This window comes from Achroia grisella, unplaced genomic scaffold (assembly GCF_030625045.1).
Source record: "Achroia grisella isolate CSIRO2021 unplaced genomic scaffold, CSIRO_AGI_Agris_v1 utg558, whole genome shotgun sequence".
NCBI classification, from domain to species: domain Eukaryota; kingdom Metazoa; phylum Arthropoda; class Insecta; order Lepidoptera; family Pyralidae; genus Achroia; species Achroia grisella.
In genome coordinates this window covers 1,584,512-1,607,830 of record NW_026712938.1, presented here as the reverse complement: position 1 = coordinate 1,607,830, position 23,319 = coordinate 1,584,512, and the positions used below count along the sequence as shown (strand labels likewise).

At 35.4% G+C, this 23,319-nt stretch overlaps 1 protein-coding gene across 5 annotated transcripts in view; it reads right to left on the bottom strand.

The window, feature by feature from the left end:
- The window catches only part of LOC131848553 (RNA binding protein fox-1 homolog 1-like), a 55,463-nt gene continuing 32,144 nt past the window's right edge, over positions 1-23,319 (bottom strand). For 2 of the 5 annotated variants that reach the window (XM_059198464.1, XM_059198465.1), the window contains 9 exons: positions 14,404-14,661; positions 12,810-13,082; positions 12,639-12,692; positions 9,242-9,334; positions 8,196-8,250; positions 6,729-6,749; positions 5,878-6,004; positions 4,146-4,206; positions 2,273-3,318 (listed from right to left, as the gene is read on the bottom strand). In XM_059198464.1, coding sequence (XP_059054447.1) covers positions 2,869-3,318; positions 4,146-4,206; positions 5,878-6,004; positions 6,729-6,749; positions 8,196-8,250; positions 9,242-9,334; positions 12,639-12,692; positions 12,810-13,082; positions 14,404-14,661 — 1,392 coding nt within the window. In that variant the 3' untranslated portion in view covers positions 2,273-2,868. Of the gene's footprint in view, positions 574-862; positions 927-1,689; positions 1,863-2,272; positions 3,319-4,145; positions 4,207-5,877; positions 6,005-6,041; positions 6,145-6,728; positions 6,750-8,195; positions 8,251-9,241; positions 9,335-12,638; positions 12,693-12,809; positions 13,083-14,403; positions 14,662-23,319 lie in introns of those variants that run through there. The other 3 variants (XM_059198469.1, XM_059198466.1, XM_059198468.1) reach the window with 3 other exon arrangements.

Genomic DNA, 23,319 nt, shown 5'->3' with positions numbered 1-23,319 from the left:
TTTACATGAAATATTCTTCTATTGTCAATTATTACAAATGTAACATCTACATTATACCACATCGTAACATTCACTAAATGTAGATATTCACATTCACTCTCGTGTATTAGTAAAATATAACTCTTACAAACATCTAAATAGAACGAAAGCACTTACTTTAGCTGCTCGCACTTGTATAGCATTAGATACACAAATAATTTACAATACAGTTTAACTTAATAAACTATTTCTGTTAGAAAATTTAATGACTTTGGTATTATCATAAGTTCCTCACGTCCGCCGTGAGCGGACGAATTGGACACTTGGGTGACAGCCGACGGGCGGCTGACGACGATCCGAGAGGCCAGCGCCGATTCGCCACTAGTTACATAGTTAAGCTATCCAACTTTAGCAATCGGCTAGCACTATTACGGTTATCTTAAATTATGAATTAATTTTGTACGTTTACAAAGAGAGTTCATTGTCATGTTAGGGTAAATGTGAAAGACAGTTCTATATTCGAGTAAAAACTTTTTTTGTTCCACTGGCTTAGTAGGGTGCAAATCTGTTGTAACCGCTCCTGTAGACAGCAGTCTGGAAGTATAGAATAAAAAGAATATATAGACACAACGGCATATCAAAATAATAAATTGTACACGAATATTACAAAGTGAGAGAAGATAGAAAACGAGTTTTGTGATTACTCTAATCTACACAGATTAGGGAACTTATCTATAGAGCAGACGGGTAAAAATATTTAAAACTGCCCTTGCCGCATTCAACGCAATCGATCAAGTCCATTAGCATTAATTAAAACAAAAAAAATTGATCATTTTATCAGAAAAGCATATGCTAAAAACGTGTTTTATACAGATTAACTTACCCCATAACCTGTGACTGGTCCTATACCATGCCCTAAATAAGGGTCTGCATATTCTCGACCATACCTGAAAAAAAACAAGAATAGTTATTATATATATATAAAAAAATTTTGACTAGGATATGATTGGGATACGAACTTTTTCATAATATGCATTGACATTGTAAAACGTATAACAATCGTTCAAAAGCAGAAGTACTATATTGATCAAATTTATAAAATAACTACACTATAAAATAATTATCAAATTGGGTAAGATCAAGAAAAAGATTTCTTAAGACAATAAAGACAAAGTCGAATTGCGTATGTTCTTTTTTTTTGAAGTCGGTTCAAATCGTGACCTTAGCTACATTTACACGACACATTTTTTCACGCGATTAGGAGCGGGAAAGCCAGCGTGTGATTGTAATTTGTACGTAAGTATGTCTTCACATGTCATTTCAGTTTCTTTTAAATACACAAATATTATTTTCTAAAAACACGCTGCCGATTCGTTTGCACTTTATCTATTTCTTTTTGTCTGATTTATCACGCACAATATTTCTTGCGTGAAAGCTGATTCGTTCGTGAGAATACTTAGAGGAAGAGGATTCTCAGTAATGTGGACTAATAACCCTATTGCTAGCAATGTAGCATATCAGGCCACACCTGGAAATCTAACAAATCTAAAACCACCTGGAAACTATCGTGATAAATTCCTAGCGAATTTGACCACCTGACCTGACCTCATCCTATCATGCTCATCTTATAATACTCCACTAGGCCCCGCCAGCGTAGGCGAGGGCACCATTCTATTATGATTCATAAGAAAAAATAATATGTGTACTGACGTGGCGGCGAGGGGCGCGAGTGCTGCGGGCGCGGGTGCGGCGCTGACTGCGGCGGCGGCGGCGCGTGCGGCGGCGCCGTAGTTGGCGGCCGCCGCCGCCGCCGCCGCCTGCTGCGCCGTCGCCAGCGGGGACTTCAGTAGCGGCGCTGCCGCCGCTGCCGCTGCCGCCGCGGCCTGCAAACACAAACCGCGACACACTTAATTGTATTTACAGCAGACACCGTATTTTTAATACAAAAAGTTGCGGCGACACTGGTATTTGAATCTGTATTCAAAGCTTGAAAAAAGTATTTCCGTTTTACGTTTTGGAACGTCATAGTGTCGGTAGGTTGCTCTGCTTGCGTAAAGTCTAATTGCAAAAAAAGCAGGCATTTTATTCGAGGAAACTTATCTTAATTTTTTTACCACATGTGCCATACCTGTCGACGGGATTACATATTTGTTGTACTGCTTTTAAACTTCTGATTACCCCATAACACCGGCAAAGATTTTTTTAAAAATTCAATGGTATAAAGTATCTGTCCATACAACTTTTAAAACTTTTATTTAATCCATAACTGAAAATTTTATTTAAACCATAAATACTATCTGCACGAACAGTGAGCCCACAAAGGCTAAATTGCTTGGAACTAAAAATAGACGTCGCGTCAAGTACATCGCATTTCGACAATAATGAACACCAACACTTTAAATTATGATTTCTGATTTTAATTCTGATGAGGCGTAGAAAAAAGTATGTTTCTTAACAGCTTACCATTTTACACCTGCAGTGATATAATGCTGGGTGAACTCTCGTGTGCCGACGGTACTGGTACGATTTCTTTAGTCTTGGAGGACATATTAAATCACAAAAGCTAGGACGATGCAGAGTATAACGCATTGAGCTATTTTATTAATACACGAAAAAGAACCAGTGAACATTTAACTGTGATATAGTTTATTTACAATAAAAACATGCAACGTTCTTGGCACACGCACCTACAGTTTTAAATGATTCATGTTTCTGCATCAAAATAACGATTTCACAATCGTCGAATAGTACTGTGTTAGTTTTGTTGCAGAAAATATGTGTAAAATGATGGGAGCGACGAGCATGCACTATATAAAGAGTAATAATGATGTTGGAAACGATACAAACTATGACTGTAACAATATTGATAGAATAACTATAAAACTAGTTCTACATACTTGTGATTGTTAGTATATATAGAAAAGTTGCAATTATTTGTGGGCTCAATGTTCTACACGGAGCATGATATAAATTAGCATCTGATCGAGTCAACTCATAACTTGAGCAAACGCCTAAAACTAAATCACCCACCACAATACCAACGAACAAGGATATGAACTCAACAAAGCAATCGCCGCGGCCGGCGCGCAACACTGTGCCGCTCTGTACGGTTACCACAAACACATGTGCACCCTGCATTACGGTGGATACCAAAAGACCATACGAGTATAATAAGGAGCAAACAAAATCCCAGCACTCACTCCGCAATGATATACAACTTATACTATATAGCGTGGTAGTACATGAATCAGGAAGCGATTGGGATACATATATATAGAATATCGATCGGAACCGAGCTCTAGAGGCGTGATGTATTACCTCGGCTGCGGGCTTCGCCGCCTGCAACAACACACGCATATCACCTCGGCTCAGCATTGTACCGTTCATATATATCGGTAGCACATTACAATATAAACAGAACCAGTATATTATTATAATATTGTCAAATTACCATGTACTATAAAAATTAACATGTAATATATGATTATGGATATATTTTAATAGCGGAAATTCACAAAAAAAAAATAGTTCTACCTATAAAAAGGTTATTTATATATAAGTGGTTACTTATAGAAATATCACAATATAGGTATATTACCGGTGGTATAGGCTGACACTATTTACCATTGGCTGTATTCGATTTCTAATATTATTATGAAACTAAAGCAATGAAGTCGCAATTTTTTTTAACAGTTTCATCGAAATATGTACTGCAGCCTAAAGGCAGAATAGTTAACATGTTTAACAGAATATAAACCATCTATCATGTATTTCTGCACCAAGCAGCCTGCTTTGCAAGTTGTGTTTGGTTAAAAAGTGAGAAATGGCGGTGGATTTTTGAAATACGGAGGCATATCTTATTCCTTCGGAATGGCAACAAATGAGGGATGACCACGAGCTTCACACGAAAACGTAATATCCGTAGTGCTGTTGATGTATATATACGCCTATATACCACATACTATCACGTGTGCTGTTACTTGATTTGCTATTTTACATAAATAAATAAACAAAGTACCATACTACCATTAATATTTGGAATTCTAATTAAAGAATGTACTTTATTTTGTGGCTAATTAAATTATAAATAAAACTGATCGTATTAGAATATATCTTATCTTAAGTGTAATTAATTAAAAAAAAAATGCATTTATTAAATTATGTACCTGTAATCTGTAGTTCGAGTCAGCAGTTGCAGCCGCCGCTAAGAATGGGTCGTAATATACACTGTAAGTGACGAAGATACACAATTAAGGTTTATATAACATAGTAAAATTGCAAATTATATTCAATTTATTAATAATACATATAATAATAAATAATTGGTACATATCTGCAGCATAACTACTTATGAATATATAGGAAAAGTCTAATTACAAAGTAATGAAAGAAGAGACTCAAATACTACTCTAATATAGAAATAAACATTCGTAGTCTAATAGAAGGATCATAAAGAAATATTAAATTGCGACACTACAGGTAGGTACAACTACGTGTGCATTTTACAGTGAGCACAATCTTTTAGTGTGTTGAACGGAAGTGAGAAGCACTAAACGGCCAAGCTAATCCATCCAATTAAATGTTACTCGAGTTAGTTACGTTTAACATATATTATTAATGTGCTATCTAAGGGTACGAACAAACTGTGTAGGTTAATTCACTATTAAAAATTAATTCATACCATGTGGTTAGGGTTGTAGGAGCGAAACAGGATGATTAAGGAGAAAAATGTTTCGGAGGGTAATAGGATGCGCCTTGTCTCCTGAGATGTAGAGATATGATGTAATTTTTATTATTTTTTTTATACTCGAGAAGATATTGTTAACATTACATACAGTGACCACTTTATAATATTTTTAGAATATATGTATGTCATCATCATCAGCCTTACTTGCAACCCTACCTATGTCGTCTTTCCACCTCTGGACTTACACTATGTTTACCTATTTATGGTCACTCTGAACACGTTTACCCCAGCGACGCTTCAGGTCCTAATATAGCTGAGGTATGTCGAAGAATATGTCTGGCGAAGCTTAGACGTCTCGTAGGCGTCCACGTTACCATATCGTATGGCATAAAGGATGCATTGGTTATATACCTTTGCATTGTAATAAAGGCGACGACACAACTTGAAACAGTTTCCCAAAAGCTACTTGGACTAGAATCTGATATGGATGCTCCGATATTATTATATAACACTTTCTTCACATTATCTCTATCTTAGATATTCTTCATATTACGATATTTGAAAGTACGAAGTTTATTTAATACTAAACTGACTGTCTACTGTTTTGAGCGCGACATTGTTTTCAGTATGGGATGAAAAATATCATAAAATTAATTATAGAAATGGGTCATGTATAGATCTAGATTTAGGTATAAATAGGCACACCCATTGAACAGTCAGTGAAAACGCTTACTTAATAATGAAATAATTAAATTTAGACCATTGTTAATACAAAAATATCATGCCATATTTTCTAAGAGAATACAATAGTTTTAAATCGTTTTCTAATTAAATGTTCAAAACGAGGCATTTATTATTTTTTTATACTATGATGGTGGCAATCAAGCATACGGCCCATCTGATAGTAAACGGTTACCGTAGCCTATGAACGCCTGAAACACCAGGGGTTACACGTGCGCGTTGCCGACCCTTAGATTTATGTTTTTGTTCGAGATAACAGATAAATAAATCTATTTGTATATTCGTATATTCGTTTCGTTTTAGGTATAGAATGAGTTTTTAACGTTTAGAACGAAAAACGTATGTCCGATATTTCAGTTGTCGATTCACAGCTCGAGGGAGGCGTGTGTTGGGAGTTTAGGGGGTGCGTGAATGGTGTGTGGTGTGGGCGGTGCAGGGGGGGGGGGGGGAGGTGTGAGGTGAGTACTCACTGTGCATATGCGTGCAACGGCGACGCGTAGGCGGCGGCGCGGGGCAACACAGCGTGCGGGAGGGCGTGCGCGGAGGGCGGGGCGTGCGCGGCGCGCGGCGGCCGGGGGCGCAGCGCCGGCGCGGGGACTACATGCAACACACGGACAGACTAGCATGCGCGTACCTGCGTCGCTGCGCGGCGCGCGGCGCCAACACCAGCGGGGGCGCGGGCGCGGCCGCCGGCGCGGCGCCGAGCCACGGCCACGTGACGCCCGACACCCGCAGCCCTGCGCACACACGCGCCTCTACACTCACTACCTTGCGCACGCTCGTATACCACGCGGCGGCCGGCGGCCGGCGGACTCCCGGACTTCGCGGTCCATTCGGGAGACCCCTTTACGTTTCGCACTGTCATTCCCGGGCGCCCGGCCTCCAGCTTGTTATCGCTATGTATGCACTAGTGAGATCGAAGCACGAGCGCTCTCGTACTCCGTAGTATTATTTACTTAGCTATTACAGATTACAGATATTAAGGCCATGCTACATTACAGCACGTAGGACATACGTAGCTAATTTACATAACTTGTTACCAAACTTATAGTTAGATACCAGTAAAATACGTATGCATATGTAAGTAGCCCTTGTCTTTCAGCTCTAAAGAAGCATGGCCGACAGAAAACCTTTACAAATGCTGTAGAGTCAATCAGTGACATACAAGATCTCATCGAGCAGTAGAACTAACAACCACAGTCCTCCATCACATTGAGTAAAGAAAAAAATCATGCTCGTATAAATGTTATATATATAATGTAAACGCAAAAGCTTTTATTTCAGTCGAAATATGTATAATATTTTAAATATATTGCCTCACCTTCAGGCCACTGGACACAGACTGAAACAAAACGAAAATAGAAAATTAATATAAGCAAAATTGTAATATAAAGCCTTTCGCTTCTAATGCAGACATCGCTTCTAGTACAAATAAGACATACCTAACAGACATTCCCCACTACAAATTTAAATATTAATAGTGCATTAATGAAGACATTCATTCCAGCAATAAAAAAAAGGAATAAACAATTCTTGTATAGCATTAGAAAGTGTATATTGTTCTAACAAGCCGACTAGGGTTGGTGTTATCCGTTCATACAGAAGTGTTAATTATTCAGGCAAACACTGACGCCGGAGACAGCCCTTTCATATTCTCCTTACGTGTAATTTCAAAGTTTGAACAAGGTGAGGTGTGATCCAATTTATTAGTGCTTTTAATGTGATAAGATCCGAGTGACATCAACACAGGAGGCGTAGATTTTTTAAAACTTTCCGTCTGTCAAAGTAAATATCGACCAATCACAGCTAATTTTTATTAACCCTCATTAAAGACAAGAAAAATTTTAATGTGTAAATAGTGATATCTATAATACATCATTTAACATTCAGATTAATGTCGTCTCCAGTGCTGAACACTTAACTCCTCATTTACATTCAGTTAATGCTTCCTATGATATTTCTTTAGCAGTATGAAAGGTAGCAAGTGTTTACATAACCGTGTTATTCTTGCCGTGCATGTGACAATGTCACAATCTCGGACAATATTGTTGTATCGGACAACATAAAATTGTTGCGGGAGTTCTGGTTTAGACTGTACAATTTTCTACAATACTGTAAAGAATTGTACTCGATCCAATAAGGTGATGTTTTATATATTACTTTGTCTTATGATAAATAAAAAAGACGGCAGAGTGTAAACACTGACTCGTTTTGCGCTGTCAACCCCTTTTGCCACCTTCTCGACAGTCACCATCTCATGGCTATTGCCAAGGAGGCGACAGCAGCGCTGAGTTTATATCACTAAAACTGCCCATTATCATGCTCATTTACCTACTTGCTGCTGTACAAGTGAACTGAGTGTAATCAAGGCATAAGAGTGCGCATCGTGTTTTCTGTGCGCCCACAGGCTGTCTCCGGCCGCCGACAGCAAATCATTCTCTAAGTAGCATTCATCTACTTGCATTCAAACACGGATCTAGTTAACATGTAAGGACATTAACATGGACAACACCGATCTTTATAATTCCAGCTCTCTCACCCAAAGTGGGAACTGATCCATTTCTAGCCAGAATAACTGGATGGTTAAAAGAGAAATCCAAGATGCATTATAATTGAAATAGCTGTGATTGTACGAAGACGTGTAATATTATTATAGCGGGAGTGTTAATAAAATATGTTACAAGTAGATATAGGGCAAGTGAATCTATAATTAATGTTGAGGAGAGACTTAGTACATTGGATGGTTGCGATTGATAGACATGTCTGTAAGAAGGTGAAGCAGGCTTACCATTTGGTACGGTCGGAGGTTTCTTAGTCTGCACACGCGCCGTCGCATTATTAACCTGATTCGGAATTAAACTTTGTATCAGTTTCTATTCTCTAACTCGAGATCAATTTGTATTGGCCGACTTTATAAAAATGACTATATCGAATGGAAAAAAATAAATATTCTAAACAGCATGCTTAATCTCTTTGTATAAGTATGTTCAACGCAATGGGATTCGAACCCAATAGGCTAAAGTCATTCTGTCCGACTACAAAAATTGATAACATGAACTCATGTCGTTACAACCACTTTTAAAGAATTGGTTAGTTTAATGTCAAATTCATATTTCTTAAGCAAAATTTTAAGTACAATAAAAAAAGTCGGCCAATCCCATGTCAAATATCTATTTTTGATATAATATGAATATGTATACATATAACGCTAAATAAGGGCTAGTAATAAAAGTTCATCAAAATTATTATTTAATAATAATACATTTCACTTTTTAATTTTTAGATATTTGACATGTTTCATTAGAAATGAGTGTAGGGATAGAAAACTAAATGTGATTGAATCTATAGGAAATACGTCTGTATTAGAAAGAATATTATTTTGAATGCCAGTCAGTCGTCTAGTATTAGTTAGTGGTTTAAATAATATTTGAGAATAAATAGATAGAATGGATCTAAAAAGTGTGTTCGTAAACTTTCTTACCTCTGCGGCATTGTGACGGTACGGTTCGTTCTACATTTCTCTGTGAGACACTCTCTCTTTCGATCGGCATTTTAAATGACCGTCTAGAGAGTAAAGGGACAAAATAAATAAGGTTTGATTGTGGATTAGACTGCGGCATACTTAGTGCTAAACCCGCGCCGGAGCGCCGGGGCTCCGGGCGCCGGACGCCGGGCGGGCGCGGGGCGCGGGGCGCGGGCGCGGGCGGCGCGGGCGGCGCTAGCATGACATAACTACAGAGCAGACGAGCGCAGGTTGCGGTGGGCGGTGGGCGTAGGAGCGGGATGTTATAAGTTACATAGTGCTACGGATGGTATTCATTGAGTCATGCACACCTCTATCTTTCTGCCCTCAACCACGGTGCCGTGAAGACGCTCTCGTGCTCGCTCCGCATCACCACTATTTGCGAATGTTACAAAACCGAATCCCTGCATGCAAGACAGACAAAACATGCATTAAAAACAGCGTCGCTCAAAAAACAACGTGCAACAAAAATTAACATTTATGCATTGCATATTCTTTATTTAAATAGTCTAGTGAAATATCGAGAGGATTATATTTATTTGATTACGTTGATACTTTGAGCGTATACTAGCTGAATGGGTACACATAAGCTTTTGGATTTACAGTAAATTAATAATGTCGCTCGACCTAGTAGTCTGTACTATTGGTAGGAGAATTCGTATCACTGTGTACGGGCTCGGAGGGTTTTTTCGAAGCTATTTTGATAGACACTACTTGAATTAATAAAATGACAAGTCATTATTGTGTGGAATGTTAGCTGCAATTTGATCTATACAGAAAAATCACCGGTCATGCACATAGAGTAACTATCACAGACTAATTGAAACTATGGTAATATTACAATGGAACTTACACACGTAGAACATGTTTACACGGCCATAATAATACAGACTTCAACATAACGTTACACTTTAACATTACAGTTGAAAAGTAGTAAGTAAGGTAAACTAAATAATCACCATCCAACAATCAAGAGCGTCGCATGTAACCTAACACTAATGAATACACGTACATCATTACATAACTGGGCAAAAATTTGTAAATAAGCACTAGTGTGTACCTACTGTACATCAATAATGCTTTTGTATTGTGCATATACTGTACAGTGCTAAAACTTTCTAAGCGTCTTACTTTTGAAGCAACTTTAGTTACTTATCCAAATATCCCAAATTTTGTTAAATTTTATTACTGGTGTGGGTTACAAATAAAATTCAACAATTTATTCGAGTAAAATTGCATTCAAAACACAGGACATGATGTCATTAAAAATTACTCGTATCAATTGATCGTGCTAAGACAAAAGTATAAACTACAATTATCATTACATGGTGATAATCCATAGATACAAAAAGCAGCTAGCACAGCACACAATACAGTGGAAGAGACGAGTTGTGAAAGTGGCAAACAAGTTGCTGATTGTACGAACGCTTACACTTATAAAAGCAATGACAGCTCTATTATTACCATTCTGAGTGCAAATACTTTAAACAATAATATGGGCAGAGAGAGAGAGAGATCGAGATAGGGTGGTCGGAATTCTTTGCAATTATTAAATTATCTAAGTAGGGGTCGGTGGGGACGGGGACCGGCGGGCGTCCAGTCCACTGTAAATCGCGGACGAGGCGCGACGGCACGGGGCGCTACGGGGCGGACGCACGCGCACGCAATGCAACAAGCTATCAGTGCGATCGACAGACAAAGTTCTATCCAACAGACGAGGTAAACACATGTGACATTCGATAAAGCCAAACTATGTGATGCGCCCTAGTTACTTCTATGAAATAGAAATTATTACGAATACACTTTAATACGGATTAAACACATTGTTTAGAATCAGCGAAATATACATGCCCAAAAAAATGAAAATATGTTCCCCTGTTAGGAAGCGTATGACCGAACAAACTGTTTATTAATATTAATCGGAGTAAAAAGACTACGGATATAAAAGATTGTATTAAGTAAATAAATATTTCAGAATGATGTTCATCCAAACTACACACACGACACAATGAAATAAAAAAAAATACTTGTAACATGTACAAAAGCTAAATGTATGAAAATACTAGGAAACATAGAGGAGTAAGAACCATAGAGTGGAGTAGTTTAGACGACAACAAAAGTATTATTAGTGATGAATAATAGAGCTGTCCTGAAAATATGATTTAGGAAATCAGCTGTTATAGTGACGATGCATCATTCTCTAATACTGCATATCCCAATGTGAGGCACTGAAGAAAAAATAACTTGGAGCTATTTATTATTCCAAAAGAGTAAAATATTATATTTGACATGAGCGAGCATGGTCTACTTGAGGGGTGGAGTCACCAAACTGACACAAGGAAAGCAGTAAACACGAAAAAGCGGTCAATCCAATCAATTTAAAAATCATTTCGATAATATCTCTTTGTTCATCGCTCTTATGGGATACGTCATTTACAGTGAGTTGTTTTTTGAGTATCATTAAGAATATTTTAATTAATGTTACTATTAACAGTTTTAATACCAGTGACTTACTTTTATTAATTTTAATACATAATACTACATACTTTATATATTTTTGTAAAATTAGTAGCGCAAGTTTCAAAGCAAAAGTATGTCAAAGGTATAATAAAGATAAATTCATTTCAAATCCGAATAATAAACAATATTATTCAATGATAATATACAATGCAATTAGAGATACTGCACCAAACATTAAAACCAAGAATATGCTATGAGGAAGAAAATCTGTTTAAATCAATCAATATTATTTTAACTAAGCCCATTTGCCTGTAGACTTTTGTTAAACCAGATTAATTATTCAAATCACATGAATTGAAAGATTGTAAAATATTATTGAAAGGATATATTTAACTAAACCATTTAGTTACTTTAGTCTGGTAGTTTGGGCAGCAATGTACTAATAGAAATGTTAGTAGAACTTCGCAGCTATTGCTATAAATTATCGGTAATATAATAAAGTATAAATAAATGTAAATTTAATAGCAATAGCCATGAAGAGAAATTTTAAATATATATATATCGTTTATTTAAAATTATGGGAACAGCAAGTATGTCTTCTATATTGTTATCATAAATTTATGCAGAGACTGCAAGGCGTGGCAATATGTTATTAATAATTCCCATAATTTATAATAATCCTATGTTGTCAATGAAGCAAGAAACATAACATATTAATGAACACTAGTCCAACCGCTCGCGCCTGCATCACTTTATTATGTAACCGATTTTAATGAACAAATTAATGTGGTGGGGCAGGTCTTAAAACATTAATATAGATGACTATAAATAGTTCTGCTCCAGGATTTATTTTACAAAGATATGGACTAAATTGTTGGTCGTATAAACGAGTAGCAAATCATCATATAAGGCAATCCACTAATCCAATCTCAAACAATACATCGAAGTATAGAATTTATTTTTATTTAGATGATTATATTTCATTGGATTAGTAGACTGTCAATCTTTCTGAATTAAAGCAAAATTATATGTTTACAAATATATAATACTATTTGTATATTACACTTATAAAGAAGATATTAATTAATCTAATGAATTATCCTGCATAAAGCATGTATGTGTTCGTTTATTGCCTCATCACCATGAAATTATTACAAAATAAAAATGTGAAGTAGTAATGGCCACAATGAAATCATAAGATTTCAGAGAGCCATTCTATAGTCTTAGTTAATAAAGAACACTGCTTACCTTAGAGCCACGTTCATTGAAGATAATTTCTACATCAAGAATTGTGCCATATTGCTGAAATGCAAAATGTCGAAAATTAAAATTTAGTCTAAAATGAACAACATCGAATAGTAACATGCCGTGCTTTATTTATATAATAATATATGGGAAGATAAATTTGAAAATACGTACCCCAAACATGTTTCTGAGATCGGGGTCTCTAAACCGGAAAGGTATATTGGAGACGTGTAACCGTTTGGGTTGTGACGCTTGTGAGACGGGCACGAGGGCCTTCTCTGTGTTGGCCGTGGCGGCGACGTTGGCGCTGGCCGCGGCGGCCGCGCCGGCGGCGGCGGCGGTGAGTGCGGCGGCCGCATGCGCCGCGTGCGCCGCCGCCGCCTGCTGCGCCACCACCGCCGCCACGCTCACCGGCGTGCTCTCTTCGTTTGATTCTCCTTCGCTTTGCTGTAAATATCACACGCAGTACTCATTAAACTCAGATCTACGATACTCACAGCGGCTTCATAAGGGTTTCCTTCCGCGTACGATTAGATTGTCATATGAACTACCTGCTGAAGTCTTTTGTATGGTTATTAAGGTTTCTTAAGGGTCGACAATGCACTTTTGGTGTTTTAGGCGTCCATAGGCTACGGTAAACGTTTACTATAACAATCAAATGGGCATTATGCTCTTTTGCCACCATCGTAGTATAAAATAAAACTCGAATAGAATTAAATAATAGATCATATTTGAAATGTATCCCTACAACCCATACATTCTATCAAGACACAAAAAAGTCTAATCTAATAGACTTTTTTGTGTCTTGCACTAGAGGCGTCATAATAGTACAGATTTTAAAGTGGGATTTTAACCAAGTATATGCAAGTGTAGTTATGTATAATTTACCACCAAACAGTTTACAGACTATATTGTAGTTTGTGGAAATCCCTAATTTTACATTGCGCCAACATCGCCAAGTCATTCTAGTCATTACTAGAGTCCATAAGCAGTTGTGATCCCCAATCAGTAGTATGTTTAGTGGCATCATCTTTTATACTACATGCTTAGATATAGTCAAAGGCATTTGGAAGCAAAGTCCAGTGTGGAATATGCGGTGGTAATAAGTCCTTAACACTGAATGTAATTGCCAGCTGAACTCAACAGCAATTTTAAAAATGACATAGGGTTTTTTATTTTAATTTAGTAGGTTCTTGAGTTAAATATTATGATCAGCTACAGAATCGATATAACCTGTTTTCTGAATGGTAGTAAAATAACCCATACATTTTGCAGTTTTTAAAACTAAATATTTTAGAATAGAATATTTCTTCAATTATAAATAATGTTACGAAAAAGATAAAAGATTATATATTTTTATTATTCTTCTTATAAAAAGGAAATTGTATTCGAGTTCCACATTCTTTAATTAGGGCATACATGGAATAGCTATCATTATATCATATTTTCTGTAAGAGCGGATCCGTAAACATATTATAAAAAAATAACAATCAAGCACAATAAAAGACCGTATTAGCCCAGACGCGATCTCTATTTAGAAATCCTAGGATGTCTAAAAGAACTTGTTAACAAAACAAACGCATATATATTTAATCTTATATAATAATAATAATATTAAAAACGCGAAAGCTATAATTATGGATGTTTGTTACTCTTTCACACAAAAACTACTGAACGGATTTTGATTAAACTTTACAGTAATATAGCTTATGCATCAGAATAACACATAGGCTAAATTTTATTGCTAGTAGTAAATAATTCAACTTACTGAGCTATTATTTTGATTTTCTATTGAATTCGGTGCATGTGTCTGTGGTGGTGGCTGAGGTGAGAAGTTGGCAGGTGGTAACGGTGCCGGCTGCGGCGGACCTTCACTTTTAACCAGGGTCGGTTGGGGGGGAGCCGCGGGTCCAGCCTCAGCCTTCACGCCGGCCAGAGCGTCTCCGTTGGCGGCAAATTGCGCAGCTGCCGCCGCAGCCGCCGCCGCCGCAGGGAACGGGGCCGCCATACCCGTCCCCACCATATGCTGGAATTGATACATGCCATTTATTTATTAACACGTCACATATGTATATGGGAAATAGGATGCAGTGTGATATGTCTTGCAAGAGACCTATGTCCATAACAAAGATCGAAGATTATTGTTTCGGTGCACAGCTGTCTATTGATATACATTTATATATACATATTTAAGAAGCCGAAATAGAGAACAACGCACATGCAATATTGCTGAGTATAAAATTCTCTAAGTTAACTAATTTTTTGGATCTTGCGAGATATTAAATGAGAAAGGACTCCAAACTGACAATATAGTAACCCTAATATTAACAATTAGTAACATAACTATTAAGAAAAAATACTGACTGTGGAATAACGGTACTAATAATAATGTACTATAAATAAATTAGGTCTATTCATTTTTCGAAAACTGTTAAAGATATTGTATTATAACTATGGTACAATAAAAATATAAGTGAATTTTAGATCAAGGACTCCGGACTAGGTATAAGATGTGTTGCAATAAATACGGCCGATAATAGTTGACGGTTCTAGGCTGCGGATCGAAATATTGACGCGAGTGCTAGTGCCAAAACACGATTCCTACCGCACCGCACTCTCACCTACAATAATCATTTACCGAGCTTTACTACTTGCAAAACGTGCACGATACGCAGAGATACTGGAAACACGACAGAATAAGTTTTAACTTCTATTCAATAATTCTACATAGACATATATCATGCATCAAGCACTAGAAATAAGTACAGAATATAAAAAAATATAATCTTAAGTATTTATATAATCAATTTATTATTATTTTTCAGCGGCATTAGAGATCCTCTATATGAGCTTGACACCAAAATTTATTTGTCACAGTAAATAGAAGTTAATAAAAATAATATTGAAAACATTCTTTTTAAAAAAAGATCTCCTTAAAATAGTAAACAAGTTGAAGGCCCTGCGGAAAGTAGCAACCGTCATCCGTAGAGATAACAAATAAACCATGAATTTATTACACGGATAGGTAGATCTTATGCCTTACCCATCCACGAGCACTACTGTAATATGCTCCCATATCCTTCTTTATCTCTCTCTTTTGACTAACGTTTCATACCGGATTACAATTAGCAACAAGCTGCTTGGCAGTCAAATATCAAATATAGAGCCCACTATTTCAGTAATTAATTCTACTTCTACACTGGTCTTTCGACTTAATTCTGCTATTAAAGGTGTGCTTTTGAGCACAGGTTCTAAGTATAATCCTATACTCAGAATAGTTTTGTTAAACTTTACTCCTTCAAATCCGACATTGTTTGTGAATAGTTCAGATATTTTGAAAACTATGCAAAAGCTCTTGCTGGTTTCATAATGTTGGGTATGAAATTGTCTACGTATTTCCTACATATTTACAGGTACAAGAAGCAAGAATCTCAGAGCGCACAAGGCAATTATGGATATTTAAACAAGTTCATTATATAATTATATTATTCAACTATATAGGTACCTAATTTATTATGATAACAAGCAGTACAACTGAGCTCAGAATAATGCTAATTTCGGCTGTGTTTTATGTACAGTAATATCAGTTGTTGTGTGTGCTTAGGCGCTATCACAACATCCTTCGATATTTACTTTGTTATATATTGTTTGTTATATCAATTCATACTTTCCTTTGAATAGTATTTCTTAAGAGTTATAATATTTACAATATTCAATTTCGTATAACAGAACAGTAAATAAATATTTGAAAAATCTGCTTCTAGTATAAAATTGTCTATGATTTGTATAATTATAATTTGTGAAAGCTATGCCTATCCTGCTGCACTAGTATCATGACTAAAATAGACTTTTCTTATCAGCCAAAAAAGGAATAGCCGTTGTAAAAAATGCTCAGAACTCAGAAGATATAACCCAAAAAAAAGTATCTTGTTTTTAAATCAGATAAAAAAATTAGACAATTTAAAATAAAAAGCAGTCAATAGACATGGAACTTAAAATTATTACTCTTTTGTATACAATCTACCAAGTTTAGTTCCTATAAAAGGTAAGATCTGTCTTGCGATTAACCTACATTGGACTATACAAATAGATAAATGTAGCAATGGTATGATTTTCTACTATATGATATTATAATAGAATATTCTTTAATTCTTTAGTAATTGGTCTAATTGTGCATGTTTTTTACTTACTTATGGTCTACAAATAAGTAAAAAACATGCTATAACAGCTAGCATATTAAATTTTAATATGGTCAAAGCCACGAGTCTGATAATATAATTGTAACCGTAGGGTAAACAAAAGTTGTCTCTATGCAAAATGTCGAACATTGTTTTAAGGAAAGGGCCGCCAGCTTCTTTTTTGTATTCGTATTGGTCAGTTTAGTGTTGATATAAACTGACACTATAGAGGACTTTTTAAAATATTATTCATCTATTTTGTTATGTGACGCTTACCATTAGGTGGGTCGTCAGTTTGTTTTCTATTCAATATACTTAAAACTGCAATATCATATTAGATTTTTTTATGAAATTGGCAATCAAGCTGATTACCCACTTAATGGTAAGTGGTAATTGTCGCCGATATACATGAACAGCACAATTAAAATGGCGCTGTCATGTGACAACCCACAAGCAGTCATGTCTTGCCATTCCAGAGAACTAAGATGTCGTGCCTCTTATTCTGTAATTTCACTGCTTAACCTGGCCCTACACATATATATATAGACATATAGCATACAAAACGAGCTGCTTGGAGGCTAAAATAAAGTAGGTGAAACTGAAGTACTCACGCAGACGACTTTTTAAAGTCTATCTCAAATGGATGGATAAATACAATATCTGGATAAAAATAAATTGATTTAAATATCTATCATTGTACACAATGTGTTATTATAATGTTTCAACTAAAATTGTATATCATCAACTCTTGAAATATTTATAACATGTAGAGAAACGTTCACCATTCATCGAAATAAACGCAAATAGAAGCGCAGGACGGAAACGAGAAAATTAGGAAGTAGCTATTGGACGTAATTGCGACAAGTGCTCCCGCGTTCCTCGCAACATACTTAAAATTTTACTTGTATTATTATTGTATTGTAAAATGTGCCAATAAAATTGCACTGTAAAATTTATACACAATAAAATGCAAATATATTTATATTTAAAAATAAAATTATTAATGTAGTCCATGTATGTTTACTCAGTAAATTTATATAGAGGTACAAACTTATCAACGTAAAAGACAGTAATAATTTACCAAATAATGCTACGTGCTAGTCTAGGTAGTTCTAGATTAATCTAACATATTTCATAGACATTCTGGAATTGGTATGGGTATGTACTCCATGTGGCAAATGCAACTTCTGAATTTTCGTAGAACATACATCGCTCAGTACTTTATTAGATTACGTATGATGCTTCTACTTTATATATGGAATATGCTCTTATTATCTCCGAAGGGCATAAAAAAGTTATCCCGTATAATAATCCTTGTACAGAAGTACTAAATTTAAAATTAGTTTAGATTGTTTGCTTACAAGCAGCCGTCCCACGAAGATAGCGGAGTAAGGATTAGCGAGCTTCTACGTCTTCGCCGCTGTCGACAAGCGACGAGGGGTCACAAGATTACATTTTCGTCCGCCCAACCGCCCTATTCTGTTACCACAACGCCTAGCAGCCACCCTCTCACTATATACATCTTCTAGTTTTAAGATCAAATTCTTTAAATTATTGTAAGTGATTAGACTCATACTTAGGCATTCAGAATATTTTTTATTAACTTTGATTTCTGTTAATGTATAATGGAAATATAAAATAACTTATTAGCAAAAGGAAATTATGCAGCCCACATACCATCATTCTTTTGACAGTGTGTAACTGAAAATGTTTATTTTTCAGGAAATAAAAAAATTTAAGGTTTTGTGAACATTTGAAGCATAAGTACATACATTTGCATAAAATATTTAAAAAAGTTTATCCTACATTTTTAAATCAGCTAATTTTAATTAGTATCAAAATATAAAAATTGCCTTAAAATAACCTTACGCAGTGTTTGAACTCATTAATGATATGTGAAAATAGTAGCTATGTCCTTTTAATCCACAATTTCAGCTATTATTGTAGGCGTAGGTGGTACCTATTCCTTATTAAATTTTGAAAAAATAAAAGTTGTAAAAATTTGACGAAGTTATATTACGGACTCGGACTTAGTACACACATAATAAGTAGGTAGGTAGGTAACAGGTATATAACTTAAAAAATAAATTGATCAATATTAATACTATTCAGATTACTTAATTTAGGTTAAACGTAGGTAGACTATAAATTCAGACCGGATAACACGGTGTTTGTTAGTAGTTTCATAATTTCCTCAAGGTTTTCTCAGTAACTGCAAAATAAAATCATGCTTACTTTCTTTCTGTAATATTTATATACACGCACTTACAAATAAAATTTATCATAACTGCAATTATTATGAAAAATCACTTTAGTAGGCCCTAAACTAAACTTTAAAACTAGCATCCATATCGACAAAGAAAATAAATGTCATCCAAATTTTTAGATTCAAATATTGTAACAATAGTCATCTAACAATATAATTTATTAATAAATTCAATATTGTTTCTTAAATAATTCCTACAACAATTTTTACATGTTTGGTTCGCAGCCACAACAAGAAATAATTTATTATCCTACTCCTCTGTCCGATTCACAATTATCCATTTAATGTAGCTATTATTACATCGCTGTATCCCGCAACAAAGCCGTCGCGCCCTCACAGGAATATTAATAAAAGAGCATCAACGGAGCACAATAAAACATTGTGAGTAAACTGTAATATCTTTAAAATAGGTACGATTCATTTTCTCTATATATTTATTCTTTATAAATGAATACAATTTTCCGTGAATACTCTACTTTGTGTACCATTAACAATAGGCGGCTATGAAAAAACGTCACGAGACCTCTATTGAAGACGAGAGGGTCCGATACTAATACCGCTACAGTCAATAGTGGTGGGTCGTTTTGTTGAAGATGTTATTAATCACGAGCAAGGAGTTGGGTTGCGTCCTTTACAGGCATTCTCATTGCTCCGGAGTGCTTATTCTGCTTTTCAGACACAGAGCCCAGAAGGGCCGTGCGTCTCACCTCCTTTGTACGCAGCCTTCATGCAACGATTTAGTCACGTTTCAATATATCCACACTTGTAGTAAATGTGTATAAATTTTTCTGCCATCTTAGTTTCTAAATTGCGAATTATTCCGAAGTGATCTCGTCAGAATTGGAGTATTAAAAACTACTATTCTGATTAAAATCTATCTGTTTCTGATATAAAAGTTCTGTAGAAATTTATTGTGATGTAATGTACCCTTACTGTTATTTAAAGATTTAGATGCGCTTTTCTGTACAACTGATCTATTCAACAAAGCATCTGTTCCAATATTAGGCTATATTGCCAAAATCATTGTCAATGAAACTCAGCTATAAAAGCGGTTCATTGGGGAAAGCGTAATAACTTCCGAAATATTAAGGAGACGTAAAGATGGTAATATCTCATAACGATGATAACGATGCTCACATTATATGATCACGACTCAATAAGGAACAGTTATTTCGCAAAAAGTAAGTAAAAATAATAATACGAAAATTGCGATATAATACACATGACATGCATATTATATTATATACAGAAATAAACTGGGTACTAGAGATTATACAGTACGAGTGAGACAGTAGAGAGTGGTAGGGGCTCTACAAGCAAACTAAGAACACTCAGCTTTGGAGATGTAATTGTCCAACCGCGAGACTTGATGTAAGACTGAGCTACAATTTAGTACCTACTACATGTGTGACGGCAACTCTGCACCCTCATCTGGAGTTATTTATGGTAACACTACGACACAATAGTGATGACTCACTCTATTAATAACCAAGGGACTAAGTCGATGTAAGCAATGTTCATCTAAGTAGCCATTTAAATATTCTAGTCGCAAACAATCACGACAAAATCTTTATTAAAACAATACGAATCGAATTGATATATGCATATAAATTTAATTCATTAGTTGATACGGATGGTACCAAGCAGCGGACAAGACAAACGAATTGACGAATTTATATTACAAATTAGATTGTCTTGTTTGAAACAATTATAGAATCAATCTACATTTCGAATTTAATATTTGTCCTGTAATATTGTAATTTTTAGCATTAAAAATAAAATAAAAATCGTTTGCACGAGACAAATTAAAATTTAGCTTACATATACTTGTACAATCTGCCTGGAATGGTGTGGTTATTTCTAAGAAATATTTTTTAAAATCCGTTTTGTAGTCGTTTTTTAAGTTTTATGAGTATGAAAATTCGACTTTTAATGTTTGAGAATGCATTATTTTTGAAAATACTTTCGCCGTTCTAGGACTTAGGTATATCCGATTAACGATTATGATTAATCATCAGTTATATTTTTACTTTAAGTAAATTGTACTATAAGTAAGTAGGTAAATTGGAATTGTTTAATGCAGTTATATTTATATAATATTTTTTGTTATAAGTAGCATAAAAAAAATAAGTTTTATGACACTACAATTATAAGTGTTTCCCTTATAATTCTGTAACGTTTGTTTGTTATACATATTCTGTCTATATGACTCGTCTTAATAAAACATTTTTAAAGTAGAACTAGAACAAAATGAAAAAGATTTTTATCAATCATTGCAAACTGTAGTTCGCTTGTACGATGTATTACTTAAATTTCTAAATAACAAGCCTATTTCCATGGCCCTACACGTTTGTGCAATAGTTTTGACATTACGACTTTGTCCGTGGTAGCACATATGAATTTTATTTATGAACTGTATCGAAATATCGTATTGATTAGGCACGGTGGTTAATACTTCGAAAAGAGTTACAATGACCATCACACATGCGGCGCGCCGCAGTCCAGTCATATCCGGCGGTCGCGTAAACAAATCCAACTTTTTATAGAGCTTGCCTGCGATTCGTCTCATCTCACACCGCACCATACGCCATGCGCCACTCTGGTTAATCTCGTTCACACCAAAACCATCGTCCAATAGTTTATATTAACGCGGTGTTTACAAGACGTAGATGATATACGTTACATGTGCTACAGGCAATGTTATAGGGACTTATTGTACAATATTGAAAATAACCAACTTTAAATAGGAGAGTATCTTCAATTAGTGGTATGCGATATCTTCACCAATTATAAACTTATTTTCATGATTACATGATATACAATGTAGCACTAATTTTGTAAAGATTACGTTAGTTTTTATATTAAGTAAAATCTTGTAATATTGTAGGATGTTAAAAACTTTATACTTTTTACGTGAGAGATCAATTTAGTTCGGAAGCTTTTAGGGGGAATAAAATTCACTTACCCACACTCCTACTCGGCGTCTATCTACACAACTATTGAACGGGATTGACCAATTCAAATGCCAGTATCGTACGTAACAAAGAAGGAGCAAACGTGTATAACATTATTATTATGCCTAAGCGACGTAGGTAGACCTACTACACCAAGTTCACGAAGTTTTATTACGCTGTTTTTTTATACAAATGTTACACGTATTTTCTAAGCCAACAATTTATAATAATTTATTCGGTAAGAAGCATATATTCGTATGTACAGGTATAACAACATAAAGTACGGATTTATGAAATACGGTGCACGTACCTCTTTCTTTATACTATTTATTTCGTATTTCTTTTAAGCACAAAAATTGTAAAGTAAAAAAGTAAGTCGAAAGCCTTAGTATGCATGAAACTGGGGAAACTTCCCCCAGAAATAAAGTAGAAATTATTTTTATACCTTCATACAAACAGATCTGTGATCTTGATCACTACCTACTAACTTGTTAGTAGGTATGAAAATTTAAAAAAGTTTTTTGAAATACTCACTTCGTTTCTTGGTGATAGTGGTTTGAGTGACTTCTATGTAGATTTGAACTTGGTAGACTATACTGTTATTTTTTTATTGGGAGATTGGCCTATTGTCAGGTGTTAAGATCTGTAACACTGTGACAAGTATATATCTATTGTGCTTACCCTTATTCGCTACCTAGACCCGTGAGTGACAAGAAGTGAATGATATTCTTAGGAGCGATGGTTTTCATCTCCTCAGCATAGAGCGCATACTTTCCAAAGCAGATATTTTGTTTATGCACGAGTGGGCTACAACAATATAAGATGTGTAGTGGCGATTCCTCTTCAGCCTGGCAAAATCTGCAACTATACGATTAACCCTATACAAATAATCATACCTATTGCTTTTTATCGTTGTATGCCACATTGATGTCGGAAATTTAAACAAAAAAAAAAAACTTTTCTACTTTTATTGCATATTAATGTATAAGTTTAAAGTTAAGGCTAAATTCTCTGTGTGAGAGAGACAGACTTCTTAGCATTCCATGGATTCACCGTGCGTGTGCCGAATCCATCGTGTGGCAGAGAGGGAAACTCCGAGCAATTTCGGATACTTGTGACCCGGGTGTACGTAGTACAGTATAGAACTCACTGCAATTCTAGACCCAAAAGCCAAGATGTTTTAGAAGATGAAGACCGCAGAGAGATTCCGCTGGTATACCTTGCGCTCCCATTTTGACAGCATATAAATTAGCTACTTATGCATTTTTCGTTAATTCGTTTATTAA